Genomic DNA, 27751 nt, shown 5'->3' with positions numbered 1-27751 from the left:
GCTGGAGATGTCCTCAGGCTGACAGGGAATGGCCAAGCCGTTCATGGCAGTTGGTCAGCCTCAGCCCCTGCCCTGGGGAAATCAGGGAAGGGGAATTGCCCAAGAACAAATAAAGGGGGCTTTCAGGTGGGGTTCCCCACCCAAGGTGGAGGAACAGTGGGAGGAACAGTGGGAACAGTGGCTTCCATCCTGTGTCCTGTCTGGGGAGGAAACATGCGCATGCCTTTGTGTGCCATTGTTTGTGTTTTGTTCTGGTCCCCAGTCGTTACCTAGGAGAATGCCTCACCAAAGGCCGGAGTTTGGCCGGCTGATCCCAGGAAAAAGGAGAGCCCTCTCCAGCTGGGTGGGGAATCAAAGTGCTCTCGAGGCAAGGGCAGGGGGAACAGGGCAGGAAGAGTGGTGATTCTGGGTTGCGGCAGCATTGAACCTCGGTCTCTAGGAAAGCTTCTTGAGCCCCTTCCCTATCCTGCTTCCCTCCCTCCACTCACCAAAGGCAGCCAAGCAGCTGTGAAGGGAAGAGTCTACTCATCTTTGCAGCCAGCCCAGGCTTGCCCCCTCCCACTAAAAGACACGCCTGCCTGGGTGAGGGCGGGGTCACTCTGCTTCCACCCTCAGGGCTCCCCCACCTCGGTACAGCCATAAGAGCTGGCCTCAGCGGAGCCTAGTGGAGACGGGCGGGGGCCCAAAGTGGCATAGGCAGGTGGGGGGGCTGTCAAGGCTGGGGCGGTAGCAGGGCCAGGCTGAGGCGGGGAGGGGGATGAAGGGTGGGGGCAAAAGCGCGAGGGGAGCGAGGACGCTGGAGTAGACGCCACCTCCTGGGCACCCCTGCCGCCTCGGCCAGGAGACCAGTATCGGCTTCGGAACCTCCGGAGGAGCATGAGGAAGGTGATGACCAGGAGGTCGAAGATGAACTCCGCCATCTCCACCACAGACAGCACGGAGGAGCCAAACCACAGGCTCCACTGACTTCCCAGGTTGGACAGGAGGGTGACCATCTGTGAAGGGGGGGGGGGCATGCAGAGCACTGGGGCAGAGGAGCTGGGCTCTGATCGCACAGCCCCCACCCCCACCGAGACATTGTCCTTTCTCTCTAGGACCCTGCCCACTCCACTCAGCCCCTCCAGGTCTCCTCTCCTTTGCAAGCCCACAGCTCCTGGTTGGTGCCACCAGGAAAAAGTGGGTGACAGTCTCAACTGAAACTGAGATCTGTCTCAAAGATCTTCTCCTTAGCACCTGGCCTGCTGGTCCCACCCCCACCCAGGAACCTCGCCACACACCACCCCCCCTCCCCAGGCAAGCTCCTCCTCTTCCAACCCTCTCACCCTTGACCCCTCACCCTAATCCCTCTAAGACCCCTATCTTAGAGGCCAAGTCCCCTGCCACCTCAGAGGCAAGCCTTGGTTTCTCTGACAGCCTGCCACCCTGCTCAGTCTCCAGAGAGTTTCAGGTTCAAGGAGGCAGAACATACCGTGACAGCAGGAGACTCTGAGTTGGTTTTGTAGTTCAGCTCCTTGAAGAAGATGTTGAGTTTAGCGATTCCATTTCTTCGGTGTGCCCGTGAGGTTGGGAAAAAGGGACAAAGGATTGGTTTCTCAGACCTTCACAGACAAATGCCCTCCCCCAAGTCAATTGCATTCATTCATTTCTCTTCCTCCATCTGTTGCCTCCTCCAAAGGATCCCTTGCCAGGGCTGGGGCCAGGCGCAGACTGACCTTTTGTTGTTGATGGTGTAATTGTTCTGTCGAGAGAGCATCCGGTAGACCCAGTCCTGGGAAGAAGAGGGCCATCAGTGGGTGACCCCTGTTCTCTTTAGACTTCCGAGGTTGGGGAGATGGGACAGACAGACTCCACATATAGATAGATACCCAACAAGGACTATGTGCACACGTGCGCACGCACGCACACACACACACTCACTCCCTCTTCCTGCCATCCAGGCCATGCCGCCTGCTAGCGGCTCTAGAGGACAGGGCAGAACTCCCCCTGTGTGGGATACAAAAAGGCTTTTCCCCAGTGTGTCTCCCCCAAATATACGACAGACCTAAGACACTGCTTGCAATACATGATAAACGATAGTAGCACACTTGGAAGCAAGCTGGTTAGAAGTCATCTCCCTGAAGGCATCAGCCATCCAGAACAACCAGACTACTGTCAGGTCCACCGTAGGTGGGGCTCACACCCTACTCATAAGGACAGTGATTGTTTTCCTGGAGCGCCCTCAGAGTAAGCAGCTCCAGGACAATCAAGGTTAGGCCGCCATTGGTGACTCTAGGATCCTCCCATCCTGTCACATGTGTACCCCATTCCCTCCTCTTCCTATTGCGTGTACACCCCTAGATCATCCCTGTCCCATTACTGTATTGCCTATAGTACAACCCCTTCCTGTGATGTATGTCGTTACCTGTAATCAAGGGGTTTTACACACCCCCAAGTATATATAAGCCTTGGTTAGAAATAAACCTTCCTCCTCTTGTCTCCCATCCCCACATGGACCACCAAGAGGGGCTGAGGTGAGCATGCTACCATGAAATGTGTCTGACTCCTCTATTTTACTCTCTCTCCCATCCCTCCTACTCTCTATGACATTACTATAACCTTTAGATAGCATCACCGCACAACTGTTCCCAAGAACCCCATGATACCTGTCAGGGACTGGTTTACCCTGCCACCCCTGTGGGTTTCCAAGACTGTCACTCTTTTTTTCTTTATTTTTTCTTTTAAATCATTCTATTGAGGGCTCTTACAGCTCTTATACCATTCCATACATCAATTGCATCAAGAATGTTTATAAGTTTTTTGCCATCATCATTTTCTAAACAGACTGTCACTCTCAATGGGAGTAGAAAGCCTCTTCTTTCTGCTGTGGAGCAGCTGGTGGCTTCCAACTGCTGACCTTGAGGTGAGCAGCACAATGTGTAGTCTACTCTGCCACCAGGCACACCCTCACACATCTTCTCATACGGCTCCTTGTCCCACCTTACCTGGGATGTCACCGAGGGCCACCGGGAATAACCGGCAGAGAGTTGGTAGCTGGTCACACTGGAGACAAAGGAAGGTACTCAGTGACAGCGCTCCCCCACTGAAAACACTTAGCTGCTTGCCCATCCTCCCCCCACCCCCAGTCAACCCCAGCTGCCCGACCTGCAACCTGGGGGAAGGGACACTCACCTGCATGGCTGTCGGCACTTGGTGAAACAGCCCAGGCTGTCCTCGGAGAAGGCCACCTGGAGCTTATAGAAGCAGTAGCCTGTAGGTACAGAGAGGAGCCCAGTTCCCCAGGGCACCACCACCTTCTGAACCCCAAACCCCAGATGGTCCTGCTCTCGCTTCACCAGACACCCTAGGGTGTGATGATGGTGCTTTATTTGTGCAGCATAGAAAGACAGGAAAGACTACGCAGGGCCAATATTGAGCGTAGCCATACCAGAAGGGGAAGGGGGGAAGAGAAGGGGGAACCAATACCAATGATCTCTATATGTAATCACCTCCCAGGGGGATGGGCAACAGAAAAGTGAGTGAAGGGAAACATCGGTCAGTGTAAGACATGAAAAAATAATAATAATTTATAAATTATCAAGGGTTCATGAGGGAGGGAGGGGGAAAATGAGAAGCTGGTACCAAGGGCTCAAGTAGAAAGAAAATGTTTTGAAAAGGATGATGGCAACAAATGTCCAAATGCACATCACACAATGGTTGGATGGATGGATTGTGAGAAGACTTGTATGAGGCCCCAATAAAATGATTTTTTAAGGGATTGAGGAGAACTAGGCATAAAAAAAGAAAGACAGGGAAGAGATGAAGCTCAAAACAAGAACATAAGTGTGTCAAGATGTGGAAGAAATGAACAAAGCTTTCAGAAGTCAAAACGAAACATGGAAAGGTTGGTTGTGTAAGAACAAGAAGATGCCATCTCACACCCATTGGGGAAGAAACAAACACCCAACACACAGCCGTGGAGCCCACCCTGGCTCCCAGAGCCCCTCCGGGAGAGGGTAGAGTCCCACTTTGGGTCTCTGAGATGCTTACCTCTGTACGAGAGAGGAAAACCTAAGCTATCATCTAACAGACCAGTGCTGGCAAACGCGTAGACAACCTGGCACCCTGCTCTACTGCTGGTGGGACTAACTGTAAAGGGGCGCCGCCACTTAGGAAAATGAGTCCGGCAGTTTCTAAAGGGGTTCAACCTCAAGTTACCCTAGGACCCAGAGACTCCACTCCTGAGCACGTAGAAGAATTGAAAAGCTATCCCACCCAGAAATGTGAAGGAACTTTCGTCGCAGCCTCATGGCTAATAGCTAGAAACAACCCCACGGTTCATCACGAATGACCTGGGGGACATAAAACATGACTGAGCCGCGAGGAGGAACGACAAGCAGATTCGGGGCTGAAAACATTGGGCCAAGGGGAAGAGGCCATTCCAAAGGCCCCGTGTTGGATCCCCCATGGAGTGAACTGTCCGTGACGGGCAACTCCATAGGAATAAGAAATAGATGCGTGCTCCTGGTGTCTGAGGATATAGTGGGGCACAAAAGGAAAGAGGGGTTGGAGAGAGGCTGATGGGTGTGAGGTTTCTGATGATGAAAACATGCCCCACCTTGTACAATTTAGTTAGGGGGTGGGGTCCGCACAAACTCAGACTATACTAAAAGAACAAAATGAATTGTATTCTTTAAATGAGTCAATTGTATGGTATATGAATTGAATATCAATAAAATTGTTACCCCCAAAATAGAAGAAGATGCTGCGTAGGGGTGGTACTAAGTTTCTATTGGGGGTGATTAAATAACATATATACTCGTGTATAAGCCAAGTTTTTCAGCACAAAAAAAATGTGCTGCGGGTTTGGCTTATACACGGGTCAGTGGTACCCCAGCGAGGTATAACATCTCGCTGCCCACCCCCCTGAGGTAACAGGACGCGTGCCCGTCATCTCATGGGTGATTGTCATTTCTCCGCTGTTCATTCAAAGCCCTGCTGACACTGCAGGGCTTTGAATGTACCTTTGAATAAGCCTTTTAAAGACCGTGTGCAAAGGATGTGGCATGAGTGGATGTCATCTGGTCAAGCCCAACTAACAAAAGGAGGAAATCTCATGAAGCCTGACACAGAGTTAATAGCAAAGAGGGTTTTGAGATGCATGGGAAGACATTCCAGAAGACAATGGTGTGACGTGCCTTCCAGAAATGTAGTATTAGTAATGCTGTGGATGGCAGTGAAGACTGCGCTTTATATGAAAATGACAGCAGTGATGGTGATGACGGCGATCTCAGTGAGGACAGCGTCTATGATGACCTCACACCAGCTGAAGCTCTGCACTGGGATACGGATGATGATGAGGAATCCAGTTTTGAAGGATTTTAACTCTTTACATTTTAGCTTGGTTGCTGATTGAGCTCAGGAAATAGTACTCTTAAGGCTTCATTGTTGATACCTTATTGTTTTTGTTGAACCTATTTTCCACTTACTCTGCTGGTTTACTAATGTTAAATGACTTGTCCTTTTATTTATGTTTTTTATTTGAAATAAATATTTAAATACGTTACCCCACTGATGGCTCCATTTTTAGTAATTTTATTTTCATTTGTTTTGATTACTGAAACTCGCCACTAGCTTCTGCATTTTCCACCTTAGGCTTATACTCGAGTCAATCAGTTTTTCTGGTTTCCCAGGTAATAATTAGGTACCTCGGCTTCTACTCGAGTCGGCTTATATTCGAGTCTATACGGTAAATCTAGAAACGGATGGTGGTGCTGGTTGGACAACTTCGTGACCATAATTCATGTCACCGAACTGTACTGTGAAAGTGGCTGGAATGGGGAGCATTTTAGTATATGTGCCCTCGGTTGGGCCCCAACGCACACCTGCTGAAATGGCATAAGCAAACATACTCATTTCGAAGAGCGTTTGGCTAGGAAACTCCTATGTTGCCGGTGGGATGGTGAAACGGCACAGTCTCTTTGGAAAAGGGGTGGCAGAGTCCCATACTGTCCAGCGTACACCCTACGCTTCCATGAAAGGCTCCCTCTACCACTGGGGTCGGCGAGCTACGGCTTGACAGCCACCGGCAGCGGCTCTTCCAGTACATACGTGTAGCTCTAAAGTAAATCAGAAAGGAATTTAAAGGATATGATTCGGAGAATGGTGATTTGTTTGTCAAGATCTATTTAGGGCTCTCAAATGATTTTTAAATTGTTATGAGGGACAGAATTAGCTCTTCCAATCTCTAAAGTTGGCTGACCCCTGCTCGCCAAACTAAATGGAAACATAAGCGATTGGGAGTGGCAGGGGAGAGTGGGGTTATAGATTTCACTCCCTGTTTCCCAGGTAAGATGAAGATGATTACGTTGTCCTTGCTCTATGTAGCCACTCAGATCCCCTACTTACACCCCCCAGCCTGGGGGAGCGGGGGCCATTTCTCACCCAAACACCTTCATCTGCCAGAGCCAAGGAACTAAAATTAAGCAGAATGGGAAGCCGCCGGTGTTGTTCTCTGGGAAGGACGCCATCCTTAGGAAACTCAGCAGACCTGACCGTTAGCTGTCAGTTCCTTACCCCAATCCTCACAACTCCCCAGCAATAAATATTTCTAGGTCCAGCAACCTAGAAATAATGGCTTGGGAGTGGGGGTCGGGGGCTAGGAGTCTGGGCTCTGCATGTCCTGTGATGTGGAATGTCCTCCTCACCCCACCCTCCGGGCCTCAGTTTGCTCATATGAGCAAAGAAAAGGTGGCATGCGGTGGCCTCCAAATTTCCCTCCACTTCTGATGTGCTCTAAGGTCAGAGAGACAGGAAGTAGAGGCAGCAAGGGAAGCATTTGGGGTTTTAGTGGACCCAGGAAAGAAGTCAAGCAGAAAGACACACGGGCAGAACCAAGGTTGGGAAGTCCGAGTAAACAATTCTTCAGGAGGAAAGGAGACAGGATGCCCCAAGTGCACCAGGTCCGGCCCTGCTTCCTGAGCAGTGGGAAGACTCCTTCTCTCCCAGCATCCGCTACCCCCTCCCCCACCCTGTGGGAGAGGCCCAGGGAACCTGGGGAGGGTCGACTGTGCCAGCCAACGCCACCTCTGGCTAGACAAGAACACATGCATCAGGATGTGCTGCCTATTTCTCTTCGTTAGCGATTTTTGCTCTTTCTCTCAGCTGCCAGTGTCACTGAACAACTGCAATAGAGACCCAAAGAGGGACCTTTCTTCCCTAGAGCAGGAGACAGAGGGTCTTCCAGTACTGGCCCCCAACTTTCTTACTGTGTTCTCCTATGGGGAAGAAACGGGTCCACCATCACTTCTGGTAAGGGGCGTTTGATTTAAAGGCAGAGGCCTGTACTGTGGAAGGCATTCAGGATGGACCCTGCAGGACACGCATGAACTAGCGAGTGTGAAGGAAGGAGTTCAATACCTGGGACTTCCACTCTTGGCTTCCTGTGTCCCTGTGAATTGTCTGCCCTTCCCAGCAGCTGCCCAAGGCGTTGGCAAGAGCCCTCCCAGCTAAGATCCCCTGGGGGTGGGGGCTGGAGGGGCGGTTGGCAGGCCAAGGACTGAAGCCTCCATGGACAGCGTGCGGGGTCACCAGAACAGCTGGCCCCTTCCTACTTGAGACCTGCCTCCAGACCTCTGGTTTCCTTGCACTGCAGGTTATTTTTTTAAAGGGGGGGGGGGGGGCGGTGAGGTGAGGGGGGTGCAATTCCTTGACATACAGAAGCCAAAACAGAGAAAACGGTAATCGAGAGAAAAGAGAGAGACAGAGGAGACAGCTCATTGAAAAGCAAGTGTGAGAGAGTGAATGTATCAGGGCTGGTGGCAGCCGTAGGCCATCTCCACAGGGAAAGGAGAGAGCTCACGGGAAAGTCCTGGATTGAGGTGGGGAGGGGCAGGGGAGTCTCACCCCAGGAGCTGTGCTTCCAGTAATCGCAGTATTCCACCGAGTGGGGCTTTGGGTAGAAGATGTAAGCGCAGCCACACTCCCTGATCATGTTCTCCTGGAAGCAGGAGTGAATACACACCTGGAAGAGAGGAGAATGAAGAGGGAAGGGGCTTCCGGCCCGATGAACCACCTCCCCCCCGCCCCCACCCCCCACCCCACCAGCCGGACACGAGCAGGACATCTCTCTGCCCTGCGCCTCCAGCTCTTTCCACCAGCCTTCCCCCAGGACCCACCTTCACACAGCACTCTCCTCGGTGCGTGCGTGCGTGCGGGTGGGACCTCACCTGCTGTGTGTAGTTCGAAGAATAAATGTTCTTGACGGGGACGTCGCTGCCATCCTCAGTGCAGTCACCATAGTTGCCCCCAAGTCTGTCCAGGGCTTCCTATAAACCCCCATTCCAGGAGGTGAGAAGTCAGAGCAAGTGGCCCAGGCCACGGCCCAGACTGGCTCTTCCCTCAGCCCCAGGGGTATCGCCTATCCTGCCAGGCTCTTCTCTCAGCTTACCTCCTCCAAACATGCGTTCCCAGCAGCCCCCACTGCCCATCCCGGGCTCACTTCCAAGGGTGCCAGACCCAGAGAAAGCCATTCCTGAACATCCTCTGGCCCTTTTCTCAGCATCTCCTCTCCCAGAGTCCACTTCCCGTGGCCCTACCCCTCAATGCTCACTCTGCCAGCCCCTGAAGACCTCCCCAGGCTCAGTGCCCACCCGACAGGATCTCCTTCCATTCCACAGTCTTCTTGGCGTTCAAGTTCATCTCCCAGGCCCTTCCCAACAGGAGGCTCTCCTCCCTGGTCCCCCGTCAGCTTCCTTGCCTTTTTCATGCTGATGGAGGTCTCCACGCCAGGCCGTAAGTTAAAGCCACCATCGTCCATGAAGGCAGGCTCGTCCTGCCCGTGCACCATGACCCTGGCCCCCGTCACCGTGGACAGCAGTGGGATGAAGTCATTCTGCTCTGTGCGCAGCACCAGGGACAGGCCTGGGGGCATGGGAGAGAGCAAGGATTGTGGAGAAGGCTCTGGAGTTAGAAAGCTACCCATCCACCTTGCCTAGTTGCTAATGATCCCAGGGCATCAAGGCCAGGAGGACCTACAAATGAATTTGACCACCCCTGAGCTGGAGTCGAAGATGTGCTCCCTGGTGGTGTGTGGTAGTTACATAATCTGGTGTCATTTTGAGAGGATTACGAGCGAAGGGGTGGAGTCTGGCCTGTCAATCAAGATATAAACAATGAGGCCTCTGCATGGGCTTGGCCTTCTCCTGAGAATTCGAGGAACTCTGGTATTTCCTCCTTCGAGGTAGGAGACACTTCTCTCTCTCAGCTCACTTCCTTGGAGACTCTCTACTAAGAAGGCTGACAAGACATCCCTGAGGAGAAGTCACAAGGACCTACCCTGATGTAGCCAGAATCCTGGACCTGGAGAAGCCACACAGAGACCCCTGCCAGCACTGAGATGCTTACAACACCACTGGATCCAAAGACTTTCTGCCCACTGGCCTGTGATCGTCCTGCATTCGGCATCATAACATGTGTTTTGTGAGTCTGAAGAGGACTTTATAGGTTGGTATTGTGCATATGGGCTAGTATCAGACTTAAGAACTTGGTCTGGACTGGACAGGGATGCTTTCTTAATGTTCAGTTGCTCTTGTATATAAAGTGTTTCCTTAGGCACATGTGAGTGTCTATGAATTTGTTTCTCTAGACTACCCAGACTAACACATGGTGCAGTGCTAGCGACGCGCGTGGAGGCCGGGTCTGGGGTGCAGGGAAGGGAGGGCCAGGGGCTCACCGTTGTTGATCCCAGGCAGAGAGGACATCCAGAGGTTAGAGTTGTTCTTGTGATTGAAGGTGTAGCAGTTCCCGTACATCAAGTGGTAGGACTGAGAATAATTCCTTGTCAGGAGAGAGGGAGGAGAGTCAGGGGTCAGTGGGAACAGGGGGGTAAGACCACCGAGGAAAAGCTGCACTCCCTCAAATCCCTGCCACAGGTGTGCCTTTCTGAGCCATCTGCTTCCGGATCACCCACTCCAAGCATGTGCCGCACGCTGCTGGGCGTTTTACACAAACGGCCTGTGAGCGTATCACCCCTACGTCACCGAGGAGGCAGCTGAGGCTTAGTGAGGTCAAGTAGTGGGCACAAGGAGACACACCCAGAACTGGCAAACCTGGAGCTCAGGCCCAGGTCATCTACTTGCCAGTGCGCGAAGACACCCAGCCTCACTCGCCTGGGTTTATGTGTTGCTACATGGCCTCTCTCGTGATGCAGCGCTGTATTATGGGAAACACAGTAACTTCTTACACGGCTTGCTTCCTCAATCGGATTGTGAGCCCCTTGAGGACAGAGCCTCGACTCTGATCTCTAGATTGTCTTAGTACCCTCTCGGCTATGTGTCAAGTTCTTCCCTTACAATCCAAACCAAAAACCACTACCAGGGGGGTGATTTTGAACGCAAGAACTTCTGCCAGGATTTCCAAAACTGTAAATCTTTACAGAAGCAGACAGCCTCAGTTTTCTCCCACGGTGCAGTTGATAGCCTTGAACCACAGACCTTGTGGTTAGGAGCCCAATGCTTAATCCATGGAAGCACCACGACTATTTTCTTCTGATATAAGCCAAAAAAAATTCACTGCCACTGTGGTTGTTACAGAATCTGCCAACTTGAGGAAGGGGTGGAGTCTAGACTGTCAATCAGGTCATAGCCATTGGTGCCTCTGTGTGGGCATGGCCTTTTCCTGAGGACTCTGGAAACCCTTGTCTTCCTCCCTGGAGGCGGGACACCCACGCACTCTGCTTCACATCCCTGTTGACAAGCCAGATGGAACTGCGCTGATGGAGACAGAGCCCTGGTCCTGGAGGAGCCACGTGGAGACCCACCCAGTGCTGAGATGCTTCCACCACCACTGGATCCACAAGACTTTCCACCCACTGGCCTGTGATCTTCCTGCGTTCAGCGTCATTGCATGTGTTGCATGAGTCTGAAGAGGACTATATAGACTGGTATCAGACATATGGGCTAATATCGATCAACTTGTGGACTTGATCTGGACTGAGCTGGGATGTTTTCCCAATATACAATTACTCTTTGATATAAAGCTCTCTCTTACATACATATGAGTTTCTCTGGATTTGTTCCTCTAGTTCACTCAGACTAATCCAGCCATCAACTCAATTCCAGCTCACAGCAGCCCTTTAGAGGGTTTCCAAGACTATAAATCTTTATGGGAGCAGACAGCCTCAACCTTCTCCTGTAGAGAGGCTTGTATGTTTGAACCACCAACCTTACAGTTCACAGCCCAGTGCCTAACCCACAGTGTCACCAGGATCATTTTCTTCCCATTTACTCTCATTGCCATCAAGTCAGTGCTGACTCACAGTGAGCACTCCACCCCCATCCTCTTGGGCTTCAGGGACTGTAACTGTCCATGGGAATAGAAAGCCCATTCTTTCTCCTGAGGAGCAGCTGGTGGTTTTGAACTTCTGACCATTCAGATCAAAGCCCAATACATAACCGCCCATTTAGGAGATAGTCAATGACTATTTGTTGAGTGAATGAAATGGAGAGGTGGAAGAGAGCAAGGTTAGAGGAAGGAATGACACCAGTAAAGGGCATGGCACTGGGGCACAGGGGCACCTGTGTTCCAACTAGCCTGCTATCTTGGAGCTGGTGATGGAGTAAGGGAAAGAGAGACGGACTTTGGTCTGTGAGTGAGCGGCAGGGAAGAACGAAGAGGGAGGAGGAGGAAGAGGAGGGAGCAGAAGATAGGCATAAATAAGAGGTGGGGAGTCTGGATTCTGGCTGTATAAGTTTGAGCAAGTCATTTTTCTAAGCGCCTCATCTGTAACATGAGGACATTGGAACTAGGTGGTCTGGAATATGCCTGTGTCCTTGAAGAACAAAAGCAGAGTCAGTGTGAGCTACTGTTCTTAGTAAGGAGCCCTGGTGACGCAGGTTAAGCATCAGGTTTTACAAGGTCAGCAGTTCAAAACCCAGCAGCCACTCTTCTGTCTGCTCCCGTAGAGATTTGGCCTCAACAACCCAAAGGAGCCACTCCGTTCTATCCTGCACGGTGGTCACGATTCAGAATTCACTTGATGGCCATGGGTTTTGTTTTTGTTGCTATTATTATCGTTAGCATTAGCTGAAGCACTGAAGCATCTTCGAGGAAGTGCTTAAAAAACAAGCACAGAAAACCTTCAAAGTCATCAACCTTATAGGACCGTGTAGAACCGTCTCCGGTGGGTTTCTGAGGCTGTAAATCTTGACAGGAATAGAAAGCCTCATCTTTCTCCCATGGACTGGCTGGTGGTTTAGAACTCCTGATCTTGCAGTTAGCAGCTGGACTGGCTGGTGGTTTAGAACTCCTGATCTTGCAGTTAGCAGCTGGACAGGCTGGGTTAGGGAGTGGTCAAAGAGAGGCTGCAGCTCCCTGGGAGAGCAGACAGTGCAAATCTGTGAATGCATGCTATCACGCCGTGGGCAGCCTCGGGCAGCTGGAAGCGGCGTACTATGGATGGATTTTAAAAACATAGAGCTCAGTGGACAAGGTAAGGTAAAAGAGAGACAGGTGGCTCAATACCAATTGTGAAAATCAAACACGCATTTTAATACACAGGACAGGGCACACATTAAGCCTATTAGCATCATTATCTAAGAGAGGCAGTAGAACCCAACAATTACAATCACAGAACCTGGAGCTAAACTACTGGTGATTTGAATTCCACCCTTAACAATTATTAGCTCAGGGGTCAAACAAATTCCACCATCTCTGGCTCCTTCGGTTTCCTCCTCTGTCAAATGAGGACAATGGCAGTGCCTACGTCACAGGGGTGTTGGAAGGTTTAGATTATACTTAGAACGGCGCCTAGCATTGGCCGCTAACTACAAGGGCAGCAGCTCAAGTGCCTAAGATCGACAACCTCGGCAGTCTGATTTGGGTCACTCCGAGTCCGAACTGACTTGATGGCGGTTGATCTCTGTAAACGTACTACGACAATTTAGGAGCCCTGGCGTAGTGGTTACACATTGGGCTGTGACCCACAAGGTGAGCAGTTCAAAACCACCAATTACCCCTCAGGTGGAGGTGAAAATGGGGCTTTCTACTCCTGTAAAGAGTTCCAGTCTGGGAAACTCACAGGGGCAGTTCTCCTCTGCCCTGTGGGGTCACTGAGTCCTCCTCGCCTCGATGGCACTGAGAGGAGGGAGATATTAAGGTTACAGGGGAGCATAGGGGTAGCGTGACAAAGACATGCTGGGGAGAATGTGGAGACACTGGGCCTCTCCTGGCGGCCGGGATTATAAGATGGTCAGCCACTTCGAGAACGCAGCTGCACGGACCCTCACACCCTGAAACACAGTCGCCAGGCTGTTGTCGTTAGGTGCGGCCGAGTCCCTGTCAGGCGACACCATGCAGGTGACAGGGCAGAACTGCCCCTGGGATTTTTGAGGCTGCCACCTTCCCTGGAGCAGAGCACCGAGTCCCTGCTTCTGCTTCTGCGGAGCGACTGGGTGGGTTCAAACTGCCAAGTGCTTAACCACGGCACTCACCGGCCATTCCACCCAGAGCTCTGTCCTCAAGGCCATGACGAGCCTACGTCCACACCAACACTCACACATGAAGGGTCAGCAGCAGGATTCATGATAGCCAATGTGTGGAAACAACTTACATGCCTCCCATCTCATGAACAGAAGATGGGAGTCAAACAAAGGCATGGTCTTTGGCCATAAAAGAGAAGGAGGTTCCGATACACGTGATGATATGGCAGAATCACAAAAGGATTATGCTACATCAATGAAGGCAGCCATAAAAGGCCACATATTGCATGATTCCGTTTATATAAAACATGCAGGATAGGTAAATCCATGGAGATCTGGAAAGTGTATTAGTGGCTCCCTGGCTATCAGGGGAATGAGGAGAAACTGCTAATGGGTATGAGCTTCTTTTCAGGTTGATGGAAATGTTCTAAAAGTTGATGATGGTGGTGGTGGTTACATATCTCAGTGGATATAACAGAAACCACTGGATTGTACACATTACAAGGTGAATGTTAAGCTACATGAATTAGATCTCAATAAAGCCGCTACTAAAAAGAAGATTATACCTAAACCAGAAATATCCCCAAAGTTTGGCTAAAAAGTAGTTTGACTAAGCTAGTAAAGAATGTGGCCTTAAAAATAAATAAGTACAGAAAAGAATGTGCTCATTTAAGATCTACCTAGATGAAATTAAATTGATGGCGGCAACTCGAAAGATTCGATGAGAGCCTTAGGGGACCGAAAGAAGTATGAGAATGGTTACGCGGCACCTAACTACAACACCAAGATCATGAGTGCCGTTGAACTGTACATGGAGGAATGGTTGAATTGGTGTATGTTCTGTGGTGCACATCCTCAACAAGAAAAATAAATTACACACACACAAAATCACAGGGAGTGGGCAGAAGGGTGTGGGATGGTAGGGTTGAAAAAGAAACCATGCTAAAGAGCTGCCGCTTGATTCTGACAGCCAGGAGAGATGTCGAAGGAATCTGATTCTAACCAAATTCTGGCTAAATCAGAACTCTGACAAAGTTCCCAAGGTTGTAATCTTGACAGAAGCAAATTGTTCCATCTTTCTACTGGGAAGCAAATGTTGGGGTCAAACTGCCAACCTTTCAGTGAGCCACCCAATGCTTAACCCACAGGGCCACCAGGGCTACTGGTTTCAGAATACCAAAAAAGATCAGATCAAACTCCTAGCTATTAAGCCTGCTCATAGCAAGCCTGTGGGGCAAAGTAGAGCAGTCCCTTCAAGTTTATGAGGCACTCCGTGTCCATGAAGAGGGCGGCAGGAGGGAAGGCAGAGTCAGAGGCCCCCATGGAAACTACAGGTGTGAAGTAGTTCTGATGGTGACGGTGAAAGCAATTCAAGTAGCAAATGTGGGCTGACCCAGGCTCAGGTGCTGCCCCTGCCGCATATCCCAGCTGGCAGGGTTTGTCCTCAAACAAACACCAAGACTACTAAAGATAGCAACCAAATTGTGTGCTGAGCAAGTGAGTGTGCCAGGGGTGGGGGCAGAAGCAGGTGACACCTGGCCCTGCTGCCATTCTCCAGGGACGTAGGAGGGGAGGATCCCTTCTGGGCCGAGTGCTGCCTTGGGCTCCTCCTCAGGCTGGCAGAGGCAGAGGGAGGACGAGATAAGGGCAGGAGAGGCCAGAGGCTCAGAAGGGGACCCCCCTCCCTCCTCGCCTCACCCGGTCCCCCAGAGCTGGCAGTTACTGTGACCTCTCTGTGGGATATGACGACAAGGAGTGGCAAACAGAAAGAACAACTGGCAGACGTTACAATAGAGGAGAAAGAGCCCTAGGAATGCCCGTGACCTTGGACAAGTCACTTTCGTTTTTGAGTGCAAAAGTAACGAGACTCTACTTTCTCCAAACACTGTGACTTACAGGGAACCCGCACATTCATCACCTGGGAAATTGGTCTACGCTTGGGGGTGGGGGGCGGGGGGGTGCAATCATCTCCATCACTTGAGTCAAAGGGCCAAGAGGACAAGGATCTTTGTTGTTGTTTTTTTTTATGCACCTCACATGCTGAGAACAGCGACCAGCACATAGCCTTGACATTCAAACATATGTGTCGAAAGAACACTGACCGGGTCTTCTCTGCCCTCCCCACTGCCCCATGCAGCTGATCAACAAAGAACCCGAGGCTCCCTGGAAAGCCCAAAGTCACCCAAACAGGAAGGCACAGAGCCAGAGCTGGAATTCAGGTAGGGTCCCTCGATGCTGGGCTGTTCCCACCTGTGCCTGCCTCCTCTGAGGATTGGGAGTGGGGCCAGTTGACCGTCCAGGCCCATTTGAGTTTTGAAGTCAGTGAGAAAGAGGCCCCAGAAAGACGGAGACAACGGGACTTCTAGCCCTTGGCGTCTCAAAGCCAGAATGACAGGCCTGCATTTGTTCCCCAGAACATCCAGATGGAGCTGCCCTGGGGCGGGTGGGCAGAAGTCTACAGGGTGCTCCCTCCCGCCCTTCCCCCACCCCACCCACCCACCCCCGGTGGAGGGGTGGGAATCTGAAATCAGATTTTCTCCTTCCCTCCTTTAATCCACAGGCATGTCTTAGGTCCTGGCCAAGGACAGGGTTCTCCAGGGAGCACAGGGCCAGGTGGGAAGGACTCACGCCTGGCTGCAGGAGTTCTGGTTGAAGCGGCAGGCGAAGATGAAGCTGCCCAGTGTGTCCTCCTTCAGGGAGGGCGAGTCCTCGGGCACTCGGGACAGAATGTTGATGTAGTGGAAACGGTACCACTCCCTCACCGCATCCACCCCCGATGAGTAGGTCTGGTAGAAGCAGTCGGATTTGTTCTGGTTGCACTGGATAAAGAGATCGGGCAGTCAGAGGGCCAGCAGCAGGGGCCAGGCAACAGGCCAGGGCCACGATCAAGGAGTGAGAGATCTGGGCTCCCGAGAAGGACCCCTAGAGAAGGTTAGGGAGTCAGAGACAGGGAAGGAAGAAGTAGCAGAGGGGAGAGAAGGAGCCATCCAGATAGAATGCACCAGGAGAGCACCGGATGGGGGACATGGGTGATGGGCAAAGGAAAGGAGCACCAATGGTTAAGCGCCCAACTACTAAACGCTGGTGGTTTGAATCCACACAGTTTCCTCAGAAGAATAGTGCTCTACTTCCAAAAAGCCACAGCCATGAAACTCTGTGAGTCCCAGTTCTATTCTGAAACAGAATAGACCGAGTCAGAGTCAGGGCAGTGGTAAGGAGTTTGGTTTGGGGGATGGGGGGTGGGGTGTGAGACCACCCTCTAAAAGATGGGGCAAGGAGCATGCCCTACTCCACCGGGTTGGTTTCCTGTGAGATCCAGCGATTGGTCACAGCGACAGGAGCGGGGACCAGAACCTACGATTCCTGTGGAACAGCCACTCTCACTAGAGGGCGCCCCCATCTTTCATCCCCTCTGCTCCTCTCCCGTGTCTTTCTCCTGATCTCTACTGGCAGTTCCAGAGTACTAGAGATTGGTTCCGGGGTGGATCTGGAAGTGAAACTTGTGAAGGAAGTCAAAACGGGTGGGAAAGTTCTCATTCAGCCTCACGGTTTAGGATCTCAGCCAGGGGGGGCCTATGGGATCCCTATAGGTGGGACTGAACTCCAGGGCAGTGGGTTTTGGGTTTAGTGTAAGCAAAGGCTTGCAGGCTTTTCAGTGATTGAGCAGCAAAGGAACATGACTGCGGTGTGTGCATGAGTGACTTCCCCTGGTCTTTGCAAAGTGGGGAATTTTACAGCATTCAAATGCCAGTGGAGTTGTCTTTTTTGTTGTTGTTGTTGTTGTTTTTTAAAAATTTTATTAGGGACTCATACAACTCTTATCACAATCCATACATATATCAATTGTGTAAAGCACATCCGTACATTCTTTGCCCTCATCATTTTCAAAGCATTTGCTCCCCACGTAAGCCCTTTGCATCAGGTTGGAGTTGTCTTTAACACTAACTTTAAAATACTCAAAGAACTAGTCTTTAAAATACTAACTGTATTCTATAATTATTATTTAATTCTCCCTTTTCACTGGCTCTTTATCCTCCTCTTGGGCTACCAGAGCCCAAGTTTCCCACCACGCTGGAGACCCCCAATTGCATCTCAACGGGGAGTGTGGCAGTGGGGGGTTGGGGAGACGACATTTAGGGGCAGGGGGTGAAGCATGGGTTGGGGACCCGCCTGGAATTCTGCAAGGAGCTGTTTGCACACTCGATGTTATTCCTTATAAGGACCGCGCACTAACCGGCTTCACCTCTGGAGCTTTTTCGATTTTATCCCTTAGGTTTCACTTAAGCCCCCAGCCAGGGGACTGCACGGAAATAAGCCAGAGCCCACTGCCTCCCAGTAGATTGTCACTCACTCACTCACTCACTCACTCACTCACTCACTCACTCACTCACTCACTCACTCACTCATCTCCACGGCCAGCAAGCCAAAGAGGTCCTGCTCCCTATAGTTGGGCACCAGAGCTGGGCATCAGAGCAGAAAGCGAACCCCAGGGAGTGGGCGGGGTCAGCAGGGGCGGGGCCTCACCAGTTGGAAGCCGATCTTCCAGTCCTTCCTGTTCACCTGGGGGTTGTTGTCCCACACGCTGGAGGAGGCGCTGCGGGCCCGGGGGGACGGGGGCGGCCCCGGCAGGCGCCGCAGCGGGTGCGGCAGGGCCCGGGGGAGGCTGCGGCGGCTGCGAGGAGGATGGGCCCCGAGAGAGCTGGAGCAGTTGTATTTATACAGGTCGAAGAGCGTCTGCTCCGTGATGCGGTCCAGCTCCTTCAGCTCCTCTTTAATCTCCGTGTACCTGGACGGGGCGACGGCGGGAAAAGGGTCGCGCTGGAGGGAGGCCTCGGGCCAGCCTCTGCCTCCTCTGAGCCTGCCTGGTCTGTAGGCGGCCAAGTCGATTCACCTCGAGAGTGAGGGAGGACACTGAAGTTTAGGGGGTGCCCCCTCAGGGCTATCATTGCGGGAGTGGGGGGAGGGGGAGGTGAAGGGCAGAGGTGCACCTAGGAGTGTTCCCGGGATGCAGAGACTGCATTTGTTGCCCTCTGGTTACTGAGGGGCGGGAGGTGCCAGTTGGCGGAGGGGTGCCCCTCTCCCAAGGACAGCACCTTAAAGGAAGCATGGAGCGTTTCTGCTCTTTCTGGCCTGGCAAAGGGAGAGGCCTTGGGGCTTACGGCTGCCACCAGCCCCACTGCCATCCAGTCCATTCTGACTCCCAGTGACCGACCCACGCAGGGGTTCCCTTTCTTTCGCCCTCTGGCTGGTGGGTCGGAACCGCCACCTCCCAGAGCCCCCAGGACACCTTCCAAAACAGGGCCAAAAGCTACAGGGTCTAGAATCTCTCAAGGAACGTTTTAAGATGCCCCCACACCCTCACCCCACCCCACCACACCCCACCGAGATTCCGTTCAAAGAGCTTCAGTTAAACTCTGACGGGTTCAAACTCTCACTGTCCTGCTCCAGGCAGCCTTGATGCCAAAGCTTTTGGATGTCAGCTGCCAGAAACCAAATCAGCAAGCAAACACCCTGCGGGTACTGCATGGTCAGTAGACTGGCAACAGACAGCTGGACAAGGCGTATCACAAAACCCATAGCCCCGAAAACAGCGCAAACAACATCAAATGCCTGGGCAGGGCGATCTAACCAAAGTTGCACCAGACCACAGGCAGCACTGACACGCCAAAACCCTGCTGAGAGAAATCAGAGCATGGAGAGAATGACCAAGGTCTGTGGCATCAACCCCATCCCTGTCAAAAGGTCACCAGCCTGGAAGAAAATGACAGGTTGGGATTTCCATGGGAAAGGCCGAAATCCAATGGAAGAGAAGACCGACCTGGGCAGATTCAGTGACCTGACTCTCAGACTTAACTCGTCACCAACTCCAACCTGTCTATCCCTTCTCTGGCCACATACCCTCCCCTCAAGCTCCATGCTACCTGGTTGCCAGGCTCTGCTCTCCATGCCCCTCCTCCTGGCTCTTCCAGAGCTCCCCTCCCCGCCCCCATCCTGCACTGCAACCTGATCTGCCAAGCTTGGGTTTTCCTACCTCCTCCTCAACCCAAAACCGCACACTGCAAGAGAGGAGAGGTCAGGCTCCAGACTGAATCCTCACCTTTCAAGGTTGACTTCTATCCCTACCTCGGCTTAACACCGGAGGAAGGACTAGCAGACCTCCCCCTCAAAACAGAAATCCCACCCCACCCCCCACCCCCAATTCTTGAAATTCCTGTCATGGGAAGCAGGGTCTTTGCATTGAAAAGCTAAGAAAATTGGCTGCTGGGTAAAATGGATTAGGGCTACCCAAGGAATTGTTGTCTGTTGCTTTCAACTCACGGTGCCCCCATGTGACTGAGTAGAACCCCCCCCCACACACACACACAGGGGCTTCTAGGCTCTACTCTTTACAGAAGCGGATCACCAGCTCTTTCCCCCGCAGAACGACCTTCATAGGTTCAAACCATCAATCGTTGGCTTCGTAGGGGAATGCTTAGCCACTGCACTAAATCCCCCCCACCCCCACCCCATCCTCACCATCCATGTGATGAGGTTCAGCAGGAATCTAATTCCACAAGTGTGGAAATGGAGCCAGTCCTCTCACTTTCCCACGTCTCCATCCTCTAGGTAGGACCTCACAAGTTAGGACGCCAGCTTTCCGACTGTCAAACAGTCCCTCCGGATTCTGACGGCCTCTGCGGGTTCATTCGTTCACCCCAGTGGTTCCTGGAGACTATGACAGATTGTGGCAACATCATGTGTTACAGAGCAGTACAGCTCCATAGGGTTTTCCCCGCTGGAAAGACTGGTTCAAATCCACCAACCGATTGGCAGGAAGCAAATGAGGCTCCCTGCTCCTGCAAAGCTTCACAGCATCAGACACCGAGACAGGGTGACTGAGTTAGCAACCCACTCGATGGCAGTGGGCTTGGTTTTAATCTTTACGATAGGAGACCACCAACCTTCTTCTTCCAGGAAGCCTCTAGGTGAGTTCACATGGCCAGCCTTTCAGTGAGCAAATGTTTATGTCATCCAGGATCTTTCAAGGGATGATAGCCAAAAGGGTACAGATGAGAGACACAGAGGGTGCAGTCTGGGAGGAGTCCTGCCTGAAGCATGGTGTCCCAAAGAAAGAGCTACACACAAGCACAGTCAGGAAGCTCATCTGAGCATGAGGGTCAGAGCTCTTGGGGACGACTCCACAAAGCCCACCAGAGTAGATCATGTTTTCTTAGGATCATCAGTATCGGACTCCCAGTGGTCTCCCTTGATGTGGCCAGCCACATGTGGTCCAGTTCTCAGATACCGAAGAACAAAGGCCAAATTTTTTTCTGCAAAGGTGATTCTACATTCTACAATAGTAGTGACATCAGATCTTGTCCTATAAGCAGGCCCTGGAAAGAAGACACTAAGGACTAGATAAACCCAAACCAAACTCACTACCATCGACCAAGTTGATGCTAACTCGTAGCGACCTTGTAGGACAGAGTAGAACTGCCCCTGTGAGTTTCCTAGACTATCATTCTTTATGGAAGTAGAAAACCCTGTCTTTCTGTCCTTCTCCCAAGGAGCAGCTGATGGTTTCGAACTGCTGACCTTGCGGTTTGCAGCCCAATGTGTAACCATGATGACACCAGAGCTCCTTAACCCTGGACAAGTTATGTATTTTCTCTGTGCCTGTGTTAGTCTGGGTAGATTAGAGAAACAAATTCATAAACATGTATATGTATATAAGGGAGAGGTTTATATACAAGAGCAACTGAACATGGAGAAAGCATCCCAGCCCAGTCGAGATCAAGTCCATAACTTCAATATTAGCCCATATGTCCGATTTCAATCTATAAAGTCCTCTTCAGACTCACAAAACACATGCAATGAAGCCAAATACAGGACGATCACAAGCCAGTGGGTAGAAAGTCCTTGGGTCCAGTGGCGTGTAAGCATCTCAGTGCTGGCAGGGGTCTCTCTGTGTCTTCTTCGGCTTCAGAGGTCTGGTTGCATCCATGTGGCTTGTCTTCTGCAATGTCTCCCAGGGAGTGGCAGAGAAAGAGCAGTGTCTTTGCCTCCAAGGAGGAAGTACCAGATTTCCCAGGAGAAGGCCGTGCTCACACAGAAGTCTCATTGGCTATCTCCAGATTGACAGCCTAGACTCCACCCCTACCCCCTTAATCCTTAAATTGACATCAGAGTAGGTGACTGCCACAGTGACTCTGTGGCATCATCTATAAAAGGGGACGAATCGGAGTTCCTGCTGAAGAAGGCGGTCATGCTGGAGGGTAGGGAGGGTGTGCCAGAACCTTAGCCCTCCTTCCTTGACACATTTGTGACAGAAAATACAGGTATGACTGTGGGCTTGGCAAACCACAGCGCAGTGAGGCTGTCATGACTGCATGGGAACAGGTAAGGGCCGAGGAGAAAGAACCAGGGTAAACGGCAGCTTTACCTAAAACAGAACTTGGGGCATCAGCTCAAAGATACTGGACTGACTGTCCCTGCTAAGCCTGCCCCATAGAGCCTGATGTCCAGTCCCTCACCACCCCCACCCCCAACTCCTTCCCCCACTCCCCATTCCCTGGCAGCTTCTCTCGCTGAAACACCGCCCTTCCTCACCCACTCCTGCTGCCATGTGCCCCGCCCTGCCATCTGCAGAAAGAAGATGCTGTGGCCACCCTTGTGGTCCAGGAAGCCCAAGCGCATCCTTAAATCCCTGCCAGGACGAATGGAAACTCTGTTCTGGGGCTCGGTTTTCAGAGGTCGTGGCTGTGACTGGCTCTCCGCCTTGGGTGACAAACTCTTTCTTGGCCGGAATAAAAGGGACTCCAAAGGCGGAGGCTTGTGGCTGACTGCTTCGCGCTTCCTCTCTGAGGCAGGACCGATGGCCTCTCTTTTCCCTTTCTGGGAAGGTGCTGAGCAGCACCTCCGCCTGTGCCAGCTCTGCGGGGCCCCAGACTCTGCTGTCTGTGCGCTGTGCGGACAGAACGCATGCGTAGCCCTGCTCTGACTGTCTGGCTGCAGGCACAGGTGTTCCTTCCTCCTCTCTCCCCTCCGAGGCTTCCCACCTCCTCCTGCTTCCCTTCAAAGGAATCTCTCATCTCAGCCACTGCCTCCCCCACCCACGGCCATTTCTGGTGATTCAGACACAGGTCACCACCTCGATGGCGTGATCCACCCACCCCTGCCTCTCTCCTAGAGCAGGAACCCAAACAGGGACCTTCCCTCCTGTATGCGGATGCAAACCCACCCTTCCTACTGCAGCTGCTTCCCAGTGACTGGCCCATTCCCAGGGTGCCTGGGTCCCGGCTCTCCCCTGCAATAGAAGAAAGAGCTTTGAAATCAAGCACACCTGGGTTTGATGACTCAATGACTCACTTAGGACTGCTGACTCCTAGGTGTGGGGGGTTGATTTGGGGGTCCCATTTCCTCACTCAACTTCTGTGAGCCTCGGTGTCCTTATCTAGAACGTGGGCGCCATTGCCGTCCCCATTCAGGAGACAATGTATTGCGAGGCCTAGACGGCCTCAGTTGATTGATATTAATTCGTGAAAGTGGCTGGTACCTACCAAACAGTACGTGTGTCTGCTTTTATTGTTCTTTCGATGATGATTCGCTGTCTGACTTTGATCAGATTCTGTCACCTGTCGAACCTCAATTTCCTCATCAGCAAACTAGAAATAATAATCCCTGCCTGCAGGGACAGCTGTTGTCAGGGGCCCCTCGGGTGGTTCCCATCCGTAGCAACGGTAAGTACAAGAGAATGGAGCACTGCGTGGTCCCGCACCATCGTCACAGCCGCTGAGACGTGTGAGCCTGTTGTTGCAGCCACTGTGTCACTGTGTCGAGGAGGGTCTTCCTCTTCGCTAAGCCGCTAATTTAGCAAGCACGCTGTCCTGAATGGACATCAAAAACAAACCAAACTCACTGCCATCAAGTGGATGGGACAGGACAGAACTGCCCCCGTGGGTTTCTGAGACTGTAACTCTTTTATGGGTAAAAAAAACCTCATCTTGCTTCTGAGGAGCACGTGGAGGTTCCAAACCGCTGAACTTGGAGTTAACAGCCCAATACATAACCCACAATGCCTCCAGTACTCAAAACACTGTCCAGTCCTGCAGGAGTTGGGAGGCTACAAACACCCAGGAAGGGAGAGGCTCATGGCAGGCTCTCTAGCTCAAGGGGGAGAGATTTATGATATGTTCCACTCTGTGCTGGGTGCCGGGAGAAGACGGGCTTTCTACTCCCGTAAACCGCTCCACTCTCAGAAACTCACAAGGACCGTCCTCTCCTGTCCCATAGAGTCCCCGTGAGTCGGAATGGATTAGATTGCAGTGACTGCTGGGTGCTAGATCAAGGTTTTTATCTCTCTCCTTTAATGAGATAAGGTTTATATCACACTCAGCCCAGTGTCCAGCATATTGTAAGTGTTCAAATCTCCTCCCCTGAGCTACAGGCCCTTCCCTGATCCCCTCTCTTCCCAAGTGCTTGGACAGACTCCTAACCTCCCGCAGGACTGGACAGAGTCGTGTCGTCTCGTACACAGGGCCACTGTGAGGCAGAACCAACTTGATGGCACCTAACAACAACTGCAGCAGCGTCTTGCACCCTAGGGACTCTAGCCCCTCCTGTAGGTGGGGTTCTCTCTGTGTGGATGTGAGTCTTCCCAACCTGGCAGAGAGGCCTTGGCATTTACTCCAAAGGGCTTTTTCCTGGACCCGGCGGAACTTTGGGAAACATGCGAGCTTCCAGAGATCTATTCTGGCCTCTTCAGCTCTCACAATATCTCTTCTTCCATGCCAAATATGTATTGAATGCCGGCTGCCTAGCCTGATGCCCCTACCCACTGTCTGCGGCTGGCCCAGTCCACGCTGGTGGCTTGTTCCTCCACCATGGCCCGAGGGGACCAGGGAGGGAAGGGGAGGAAGGAGAGGAGCAAAGCCTAAGAGCCCCAAAACCCAATCCCACCGTCTTTGGGTAGAGTCATAGTGACCCTTTAGGCTAGAATAGAACTGCCCCCAGGGAAGTTCCAAAGTTCTGAATCTTTATGGACGCAGGTTTTCACATCTTTCTCCCACAGGGCAGCTGGTGGGTTTGAACCACTGACCCTTTGGGGTAGCAGCCCAACACTTGCACCAAGGACACAGAGACCAGGGTAAGGGAAGAAAGCAAAGTGGGGAGCCAAAACAGAGAGAGCCGATATCTGAAGGGAAATTTCACATATTCCCTGTTTTACATCTTGGTCTTAGAAAGAGGCAGGGTTTCGTGGTTAGGCAAACAGAGAGTGAGTCACAACGAGGTCCCCAATTATCTGGGTGACCTGTGACTGGTCTCTCTTTGGCACAGTTTCTACAACTGTATGATAAGGATAGTGGTTTCTGCCTCCAAATGTACAACTGTGCTTGACACAATGGATGGATGTATGGATTGTGATAAGAGTTGTATGAGCCCCCAATAAAATGATTTTCATAATAATAATACTAGTACCTGCCTTGTAGGATTGCCCAGAGAATTAAATGAGACCCCATGTCTGGTGGGCAGAGCATCTTTTGAGTCAAAGGTCCCTGTACTGGATATCCCCAAACCAAGCCAAACTCACAGCCCCTGAGTCCATTCCAACCCTCCTCCCCTATAAGACAGGCTAGAACTGTCCTCATGGGTTTCCAAGACGGTAACTTCTTAAGGAAGTAGACAAGCCTCATCTCTCTTCCGCAGAGCAGCGGGTGGTTTCAAACTGCTGACCTTGCAGTGAGCAGCCCAGTGTGTAACCCACCCCGTCGCCAGAGGTCCTCCCAGGATGTTACCTGGCGGTCAGTCAATGAAATGACCCAATAGAAGAGTCCCAGCCCTTATGACTCCATGACACCCCTTTGGACACACCAGAACCGATGTGAGCTTCCACCATGGCATTTGATCCGTTTCAATCGCCCATGATAAGACACCTATCAATATGTGTGTTCATAGACACAGACAGCCATTCGTACTCACACACAAGCACTCATCAAGGACCTTGCGCCGCTTGAAGCCAATATCTACAACCCACACCACTTCTACCCTCTTCCCACAGTGCACTGAACCGTGCGGCTGTGCCTGTCTCCTCGGTCCCATTTGGTCCCCGGTATCTAGCGGAGTACCGGCCTTCAACAAAGATATTGCTGTGGTGGTGATGGTCGGCGCCATCGAGTCGGCCTCGGTCCTGGAGACTGCTCCAGGTGTCACAGGCTAGCCCTGGCCTTTGCTTGCCTGTCCTCTTGACAGAAGTGCCAAGCCTTTTCTTCCCAGGGGACGCTGGTGGGTGCACCGCCGCCAACCTTTCGGTGAGTAACCAAGGTCCACCAGTTGGGTACCCCAGGGCCTTTTTATGAGGACAACATGGGCTGTTAATGGACCCATTTGACCAGATCCCCAGCATTGCGTCTGGTTTGACGCAAGTGTTCTCAAGGTGTGGCATGGCTGAGCGAAGACAAACGAAAGGTACATAGAAACACCCAGCCCTGCCCTCCTCTCCATTCCATGGTCACCACCCGCTTCGGCTTCCAGACCCAAATGTGGCAAAGCGCGGTGATGACACCCAAAACTCCAGGGCACACCCAAGCCCTGGGTGGGCAGGTGAACATGCAGCCCATAACATTTTAGCTTGGGTCTTTGGGGGGCAGCTTGCCAATGGGCTGCTTCTGACCCTGCCCCCTTTTCCTTCGGGCTCTGTGAGTCCCCAACTCCCAGCTTCAGACCTCATGGAGGGCTTTGTGGCTGGAACCCCTGGCACCCCACATTGCTCTGTCCAAAACAAACTCCTCTTCTGAGCCAAGACTGGCCCGATCCCACCACCTACCACCACAGCACCTGCCCATGGCTCCACTGGCCCTCGACCCTCCCCTCTTCTCCCGGAGGCTGAGGAGGCCTTGTTCTGTGGCTCACATGGCTCCAGGGAAGGCATGGAGCTGTTTCTCTACCTTCCCCTGTTGGAAATGATCAGCATGTTGATCTCATCAGCACTTCCTCCCACTTGTGGGGCGGAGAAGGGGAGTGGGGAAGAGTGTGCTGTTGGACCAAGAGCCACATGGTGGACAAAACCCCGGGGGCTCAGGGGGCTCCACTGGACAGAGATGCCGGTCCATCAGGCCAGGGACGGGGGGTCTAGCTGCCCAGCCAGCACCTCCGTGCCTCAACAGGGAAGTCAAGCCACCGTGGGAGGCAATGGGGGGGCACTGACCTGTAGGGGTTGAGAGTGCAGACAGTGATGGCCGGAAAGACAAGCTTGTCCGAGTTGAGGTTGATGTTGAGGTTGACGGGGTAGCTGAAGTACTCCCCAAACAGCAGGCCAAACTGCCAGTACATCATGCCGAAGGCGCAGAGCCAGAGCACGGCCCAAAAGGCCGTCTTCATGCTGTTGTGCTGGGAGCACACCAGCCGGATGGCCCCATGGATGGTGGTATTGTTGCAGAAGAACTGGAAGAGCTCTCGGTAGGAGCGGTGAAACTCGATCAGGGCCTCCTCCTCCTCCTCCGTGCGCCCACTGGGGACCTCAGGCTCCGGCCCCCGCTCCGGCTCCTCGCCCTTGTCCCCCTTCATGACCTCTTGGGTGGGATGGGGAGGACAAGGGCAAGGGTTAGGGCCGAGGTCTGGGCTCTAGGTCCCGTTCCCATCACCACCTTGAACACCCAATGAGACTCTGAGCCGGCTTCCTTCCACCCCTGCCTTTCTGCTTCCCTCCTTCCATCCTCCTGGGAGCCAGCTGACCTGCAGCAGTCAGGGCCAGAAGAGCTGGAGCCGGGCTTCCCTGGAGTGGCCCTCCTCTCCGTCCCTCCTTAGGACTCCGTTTGGTTTCTGCCCCAGCACCTCCCACTCTGTCTCCACAACACAATAGCCAGTCACTGCCCTTTCTAGTCAGTCACTTTCTTTGGATTTCTTCCCTCAGGGGTTTGTTTGTGTTCTCTCTCTCTCTCTCTCTCTCTCTCTCCCCCTCTCTCTCTCTGCTGTCTGGTTCTCCCAGGGTGTCTTGCTCAGCTGGCTTGTCTTCTCCGTGGCCTCTCTGATCCTGCCTCTCCCTCTAGATCGGGGTCCTCTTCTCTAGTCTTTGACTACGGGCTGTATTCTGACTCTCTCTGTGCCGGGGTCTGTGCTGCCTCCAGCTCCACACTCCCAGGTGTGACTGGACTGGGACTGGTTCCTTTCCAGTTGAATCTGGCCGTGGAGCCTCTCCTCCCCCTCACCTGACAGGTGCAAAGGCCTGGTCCGGGAGCCCGCCTGCCCCGCCGGCCACCAGAGGGTGGGAGTGACGGAAGGCCTCATTAGCATCTCAATTAAAGGTGAGCAGGACAGGGGGT

General features: G+C 52.5%; 1 protein-coding gene across 1 annotated transcript; it reads right to left on the bottom strand.

The window, feature by feature from the left end:
- Positions 1 to 611: 611 nt before the first annotated feature.
- SCNN1A (sodium channel epithelial 1 subunit alpha) lies at positions 612 to 27020 on the bottom strand. The gene is made up of 12 exons (XM_075553380.1): positions 26638 to 27020; positions 17979 to 18240; positions 16083 to 16273; positions 9710 to 9813; positions 8735 to 8898; positions 8205 to 8303; positions 7882 to 7999; positions 3169 to 3247; positions 2982 to 3039; positions 1713 to 1768; positions 1469 to 1544; positions 612 to 995 (listed from the first exon to the last, which is right to left on the bottom strand). The coding sequence occupies exons 1-12, from the start codon at positions 26994 to 26996 to the stop codon at positions 612 to 614; spliced, it is 1950 nt and encodes a 649-aa protein (XP_075409495.1). The 5' UTR covers positions 26997 to 27020.
- Between the last annotated feature and the right edge of the window lie 731 nt (positions 27021 to 27751).

This window comes from Tenrec ecaudatus, chromosome 6, assembly GCF_050624435.1.
Source record: "Tenrec ecaudatus isolate mTenEca1 chromosome 6, mTenEca1.hap1, whole genome shotgun sequence".
Lineage (NCBI taxonomy): Eukaryota > Metazoa > Chordata > Mammalia > Afrosoricida > Tenrecidae > Tenrec > Tenrec ecaudatus.
The sequence above is the reverse complement of the archived record's forward strand: the minus strand, read 5'-3'. Positions and strand labels throughout refer to the sequence as shown.

What these genes read in the sequence shown, in the direction of transcription:
- SCNN1A (XM_075553380.1), bottom strand. Translation starts at nt 26,996, where the DNA reads ATGAAGGGGGACAAGGGCGAGGAGCCGGAGCGGGGGCCGGAGCCTGAG. An exon ending in AAGTGCCGACAGCCATGCAG is followed by an intron (nt 3,040 to 3,168) that starts GTGAGTGTCCCT and finishes CTTTGTCTCCAG; the next exon opens with TGTGACCAGCTACCAACTCT. An exon ending in TACACCATCAACAACAAAAG is followed by an intron (nt 1,545 to 1,712) that starts GTCAGTCTGCGC and finishes GGCACACCGAAG; the next exon opens with AAATGGAATCGCTAAACTCA.